Raw genomic sequence first — 6963 nt, 5'->3', positions numbered from 1 at the left:
AATCAACAGTGTTAAATTTGTCTTTCATAATAAACTTCAATCATACCTCTGTTACTTTAGTGATGATATATGTTGATAAGGAATGCTATATATTCACCCTCTGATCCATAGACAGTTAGGTTCGTACCTATTTTCATGGTCAAACATCATGGGTATTAAATAAATTATAAAAATATTGGAAACAGGAAGAAAATTATTAAGAGAGATGGCCTCCACAATCATACTAAAGTCAAATTTCAGTAATAACTATAGGGACATGGCAACCGCCAAAATATATATACGTAAACACTATATATATGCTTCTCTCCATTAGTTTCTGCATATCTCATCTCTTGCTAGCTAATAGATCACTTGTATCTATTAGCTAGAAACATCAAACAACATCTTTTTAGAAACAATGAAGACATTGGTTCTCATCTCCTTCTTCCTTCTCTCTTATCTTCACACCTCCTATTCTCAAAAGTACAATGCTATCTATAGTTTTGGTGATTCGGTCTCTGACACCGGCAACTTGTGCGTGAGTGGAAGACCGTCGTCTCTCACATTGGCTCAGCCACCTTACGGCGAGACATATTTCGGCAAGGTCACGTGCCGCTGCTCTGACGGCCGTCTTGTTGTAGACTTCCTTGGTAATGTTATATTAATTTTAAGTTCTACCCGACTCTCAGTGAGAATATTTGCATGTGCACTGAGTTGGCACTAAGCAAGTTAGCAGTAAATAAAGCTGATATTTTGATCCATGTCAAGTCCTTAAAGAAATAGGTAATTAACAGATAAATTTGATTAATTATTAGTGGATTCACAGCTTTAATTTATTAGTATAACTACGTACAGGAATTGTTTTATTTATTACCTACTATTTGAAGAAACTTATTTGAAAAGTTAGGTGAGAAGTCTACCTATTTCATTGAAAGAAGTAACAGTAGTATTTCAATAAATTAAAGATTTTAGTATTCAAACATAGAAACATGTTATTACTAAACCAATACTCCGAATATGCAAGTACACCTCATTATACATCGACTTGTGTTACTATGCCACACTAACTTTTCTTTTATACTTTCTATATTTCACAGCTCAGTATTTTGGTTTGCCCCTGCTACCACCATCAAAGGCATCAGGAAGCGACTTCAAAAAAGGCGCAAACATGGCAATCATCGGTGCGACGGCACAAACCTCGGATTTCTTCTACTCAATTGGGGTGGGAAGCAACATATGGAACAATGGACCCTTGGACACCCAAATCCAGTGGTTTCAAAACATTGCCTCTTCTGTCTGCGGCTCAAGTAGGGTTATGAAACCATTTTATTTTATTTTTGTTGTATACATTTTGTTTTATACTAGTTGTAAACAAGGAAGCCGTATAAAAACAAATATAAGATAAGGATTTATAGTAGAATAAATGCACACCAACTTAGATAGGCTGTCCTATATTGATAGGATAAATGAATTTAATAATATCTATAATTCAAATATTAAAAAAGGAAGAAGTATATGTTAGCTAGTGAATAGTACATATATAACTGGTATACAATTATGTGTTAGTTGAAGGCCATGTAGGGCCTAGATAAGGATGGGTTTATTCCAAATCCTTTTCTTTCCCTTTTTTTTGTTTAAAAAATATAATACTATAATATAACAATCTTGAGTTCAATTAGTCTGTAATGTGAGATCGACTATATAACTTCTAATATTTATTTAATTTGTGAAATTAGATTGCAAGGCATATTTTAAGAATTCTCTATTCGTTCTTGGAGAACTTGGAGGAAACGACTACAATGCTAACTTGTTTGGGGGCCGTACCCCTGAGCAAACAAGCGCTTATGTCCCTCAAATTGTTCAAGCCATTTCTAATGGCGCTGAGGTAGAAATTTTTTTTTTTTCAAGAATATTATAAGATATGAAAAATTACATGATAATCCTTCATTTTTGTAGAGATCCCTTTTTTTTATACTCAAACAGTTTTATCTTCCTTTTTTTTTATTTCCAAATTAATATCTAGTATCGGTAGGTAATTAAACTGTCCTTTTTATCAAATATTTGTTCAACAAATTAACTAAACTTTTTTATTTTGCCAAATATTAAATATATACCTAAATTTTCTTGATCGTTGGTCTTAAGAAAAGTTAGTTATATTAATGACACGCTGACGTAGCACATCAATCCCCAACTAATAATGAAAATTAAGGAATGTGATTGATTTTTTGTCCTAATTAAATAGAAACTGATTAACTTGGGAGCAGTGGACATTGTCATACCATCCGTCCTTCCAACCGGGTGCTTCCCTGTGTACCTGTCACTGTACCAGAGCTCGAATGCCGGCGACTATGACAGCCTTGGCTGCCTAAAGTCGTTCAACAACTTAGCCAACTACCACAACTCAAAGCTCAAGAGTGCTATAAACAGCCTCCAAAGCAAGTATCCCAGTACGAGAATTATATACGCCGACTTCTACAGCCAAGTCATTTCCATGGTGCAAAGTCCTTCCAGCTACGGTGAGTTTACATAATATTTATTAATTCATTAATTTCACTCTATATTTAATACCAGACCAAAAATATAACAACCACAAAGTATATTTTCTGCATATATTATATATTTATCACAAATTTCATAATTTTGCATATATGTTGTATTTTTGGACTTGAGAAGAATCGGATTGCATACATGAATAGGTTTGTAATTATCCTGTTTCTGACTTTTCAAAAGTCCCATGAGTGGTTAGATCATCAGAAAATGAAAGGCATTGATTTGCAAGGTCCATTGGTGTAATTAGACTATATGATTGGTGGTATATATATACATACACTATTGGTGGTTTGTAAAAGAAGGTTGATTTTGGTTGCTTACCAAATGGAATGAAAGAGATGGTGATGAGATTGACCTAATTCAATCATGCACGGTTGCATTGCGTGATATATAGGATACCTCCTATGACAATTGCATATCTAGACATCTCAACACACCAAAAAGTGTTCCTTAAATAAAACACGTACGCCAAATTTAAGAAATTTGCTGAAATAAGGGATATGGGGACATAATAGTTAATTGGATAGAGGACAGGAAGCAGACCTCAATTATTCATAACACATGTATATATGCTGAATGTATTTGGAGCAATTGTTTATTTCCTTCCAAAAAATTACCTTGTTGTATAAGCCTATAAATAGGTGCTTGTTCCCTTTGAATTATACAACAAATTATATGGTTTTATATATTAAACATTTCAAGCATTTATTAATTTGCCTGAAATGCAGCTGAAATGAAGTTACACCTTTAATAAGATATAATAAAAAAATTGAATAAAATCCTTTGTTATAAGATCAGAAAGGGTTTATGAGTCCACCTCTTACGTACAGTTTATAGATGTAAGTAACTATATATTATTTACTTAATAAATAAATAGTTATTACTTACAAATAAAAGTGACAGGACAGTTCATACTTTCCTTTCCTTTCAAAAAATATGATCTTGTGGTGCTACAGAGATGCCAAATATAATTGGTCCTAGGTCATTGTCTCAGATTGTTGATTGATTTTAGCTATCCAGTATTGACGCATCAAGCAATCAAGCCTGTTCAAACGAAACAGTTGTCATCCGTGAACAAATAGTGGTTTCCAACTTTGCAATTTGCATATATCCCAACTTCCCTATTTATTGTGCACCTAATTACGATCCTAGATTGACTCAATTGACTCTTCTTACAGCTCACAGACAAAAAAATAACTATCAGATTTTCTGTAACGATTTCCGTGTGGTCATGTGTGTGTGGCTATCTACAATAATATTGAAATTCTGTAATAACATTTTATTGTGCACTTAAGTCACAAATCTATACTTGACAATGCTGTAATCCTGTCAACACTGTCTAGAGCAGTTGGATAAGACATCCGTTCTCCCACGGGAGAACATGGGTTCGAGTCGTGTGAGTGTGTTGTGTGAGTGCCTAAGGACTTTAATCAAAAAAAAAAAAAAAAAAAGACAATGCTGTAATCCTAGATTGACTCGGTTGACCCTTGTTACAGACAAAAAAAAAGGCAGTTAGATTTTTTTGTAGCGGTTTCAGTGTGATCATGTATTGTGCACCTAATTTAAAACCCTATCTACAACATTATTGAAATTCTTTAATAACATTTTAATTGTGCAAACCTAGATTGATTCGGTTGACCCTTGTTACAGGCAAAAATGAAAATTTTGTGTAACGATTTCCATGTGGTCATCTGTGTGGATATCCAATTCTGTAATAACATTTTACCGCATCTGTTTTATAGGTTTTGTCTCTGGCTTGCAAGCATGTTGTGGGGCCGGGGGAGGCAAGTACAACTATGACAACAGCAAGCGTTGTGGCATGGCAGGTGCCAGTGCTTGCTCTAATCCTTCAAAATACCTCAGTTGGGATGGGATCCACTTGACAGAGGCAGCCTACCGTCAGATCACAAATGGATGGCTCAAAGGCCCCTATGCCAGCCCTCCCATTCTGCACAACTAGAACACCAACATGAACTATAAATTCAAGTGACCCAATTTGTTATTTTTATATATATATATGCAGTGATTTTATCTTAGAAATGGTCAATAAGCTAAGAGAACAAGTAAACCTCAAGGCTTTATTTCTCGGCGTTATGTTTGGTTCTGTTATGAGTAATGTTCAAGTGTTCATAATTTAATTATGTAAGGAAACAAATTATATTAAGTTTATTGCAAGTGTCATATTTCAAGAGTTCAATTTATATGTAGCACAAGTGGAATCAATTTTTTAATAAGATTTATATGTTTTAAATTTTTATAAAAATTTCACGCATATTATGGAAATTTATTAGTGGGGAGCCTAAAAAAATTATTCCGAAAAAACATCATTTTTATTTTATTGATTAGTCGCTAAAACAAATTTTGCAATGTTTATCCATATATACTTTCATATATAAACATGTATTATCTACTGATAATAATATTTTAACACGAATAATTTTGATAATTATGAAAATAAAAAGAAGATATATATACATATCATTTGAGTGAGGCTATGGTAATATGCATAGCACACTTTGATCTGTACTATAGATTTATATCTTTGTTTTAAAATTCAAATAGTTGATCCCAACCATTAATCATTATCTCTATATAAAAATACTTGGAGATCAAATTTTACTTTTTCATATGGAGATTAAATTAATAGTCAATGTTTTGAAAGTTTGAAAGTCCAAATTGTGGTCAAATATTCAAATCAAAGTTTCTACCAAAAGTTATGACTGTTTAAAGTTTAGAAATATGTATCGATGTTTTATTGTAAAATTATTGATAAAGTGTTGATGTTTTATACTCTAGTTAATTTCAACACAAGTACATTGATGTTTCATTACAAAAATATCAATGAGCCGTCAATCCAAAATAATTTGAGTCATTATCTAGATATACAAAAAAAAAAAAAAAAAAACAGTAGGGCTGGCATTGCCAGCAGGAGGTAGAGTCTGCTGAATGCAATTTCAGTGGTAGAGGCAAAATTTTTAAAATCAGAAGTTGTATTTGAAATTTCGTTTTTTTTAGAATATGAATAAAAAATTTGGCACCAAATCTAAGATACTCTTAGACGTAAAGTAAATTTAAAATTTTTTTGGCTTCAATTGAGAATCTAATATTTTCCACTTTAAAATTTTCAGTTTTTGTCGTTTTTTTATAGCAGCATGTCTTTTTAATTATTGTCAAAAAAAAAAAAATGTCTTTTAAACTGAGGAAACTAAACATTTAAAAATGTTGGGCCTGGGATCCAAGTATCCAACGGTATAGTACTATACCAGCCTATTCAAGAATCAGCCCATAAAAGCACTATTTTCTTGTCCACTTACATTTTTAACCGTTAGATTTAAATGTACGGCTCATATATTTTTTTTAAAAAAAAATTCTTCTCTCTGTCACCATATTTGAATATTGTTGAGACCCAAACTTGAAATACATAAGAGGTTTAGAGTTTAGACCTCGTTATTTCACCAAACAATCAATAGGTTCACTAAATGTGTCCACCCCTCTCTCAACATAGACGTGTCGTCCCTTCACTAAATCAGAATTTAAGGCGACGAATAAAGAAAAAATAGTAAACAGGTATAAAAAGGTGATTTAAAATAGGAAATGAAAGAAAAAGATAAAAATAAGAGCTACAGACGCTGCTCTTCTTCTATTTCTAGCGAACAATAAGTTCTCTTTCAACCAAAAGCAAAAAAGAAGAAGCAAACATTCATTAATAATTTCCCTGGATTTTGATGGGAAAAACACCAAGTAAAAGAACCATGTAAGTAATATATTTTCATTAAATTTAATTAGATACTCATATTTCTACCATTTCTTTCTTTCTTTTTTTTCTTTTTTTTTGAAATTTTGGATATCCACCAGCTTCATGAGAAACAACAAGTTCAAACAATGGTATCACATTTGTACCTGTAACGTAACAATTACTGTAAAGTACTTAGATTGATTAAACTAGCTTTTCTCAGAGCACAACAAAATCAATTCTAAATTAAAGCAAAAGTACTAATGAAAGTACTGACAAAAGTAATCAGAAAATGGTAAATTATTTATGCATTTTTATTTTTAATTATGAGAAATGGTTCAAAATTATTCATGGTCATGATGATGAAGAATTTTTCATGCCGATACAATTCTCGAAATTTAATTTCATAATATATATAGATGGCTTAGAATTTTTTATGCTGATACAAAAAAAGAAAAAAACTTTGTCAATTTGAACGTTCTTGTAGTGCGTTATCAATAAAATGACTATAATAAAAAGATTCGCAGCCTCTGCGAAGATTTAAGAAAAAAAAAAGACTAAAACAAAAGATTTTTTTTTTTGAATGAAATATAACAAAAGATTTTGAAGGCAATATCCTAGTTAACGCAAAACATAGGTTTGAACGAAATTATGACCTTATAAGTAGGTGCCTAATCTGTCAGCAATTGTGGTCGGTAGAT

At 31.9% G+C, this 6963-nt stretch overlaps 1 protein-coding gene and 1 long non-coding RNA gene across 2 annotated transcripts; one reads left to right on the top strand and one right to left on the bottom strand.

Annotated features, from left to right (window-relative positions):
- The first annotated feature begins 239 nt into the window (after window positions 1-239).
- Window positions 240-4726, top strand: LOC144563962 (GDSL esterase/lipase At5g45910-like). The gene is made up of 5 exons (XM_078313414.1): window positions 240-629; window positions 1077-1286; window positions 1716-1864; window positions 2222-2495; window positions 4272-4726. Exons 1-5 carry the CDS (start codon window positions 398-400, stop codon window positions 4487-4489), a joined length of 1083 nt encoding a protein of 360 aa, XP_078169540.1. The 5' UTR covers window positions 240-397; the 3' UTR covers window positions 4490-4726.
- On the bottom strand, window positions 3462-4192 carry LOC144563963 (uncharacterized). The gene is made up of 2 exons (XR_013514515.1): window positions 4150-4192; window positions 3462-3832 (listed from the first exon to the last, which is right to left on the bottom strand). It is a non-coding gene; the product is annotated as an uncharacterized LOC144563963 (long non-coding RNA).
- Window positions 4727-6963: the final 2237 nt, after the last annotated feature.

Source organism: Carex rostrata, chromosome 13, assembly GCF_964058835.1.
Source record: "Carex rostrata chromosome 13, lpCarRost1.2, whole genome shotgun sequence".
Classification (NCBI taxonomy): Eukaryota; Viridiplantae; Streptophyta; class Magnoliopsida; order Poales; family Cyperaceae; genus Carex; species Carex rostrata.
This window is presented reverse-complemented; position numbering and strand designations above follow the sequence as displayed.

Coding starts and splice junctions, on each gene's coding strand:
- LOC144563962 (XM_078313414.1), top strand. CDS start 398: ATGAAGACATTGGTTCTCATCTCCTTCTTCCTTCTCTCTTATCTTCAC. Junction 630..1,076: donor TCTTGTTGTAGACTTCCTTG/GTAATGTTATAT, acceptor TATATTTCACAG/CTCAGTATTTTGGTTTGCCC. Junction 1,287..1,715: donor CTCTTCTGTCTGCGGCTCAA/GTAGGGTTATGA, acceptor TTGTGAAATTAG/ATTGCAAGGCATATTTTAAG.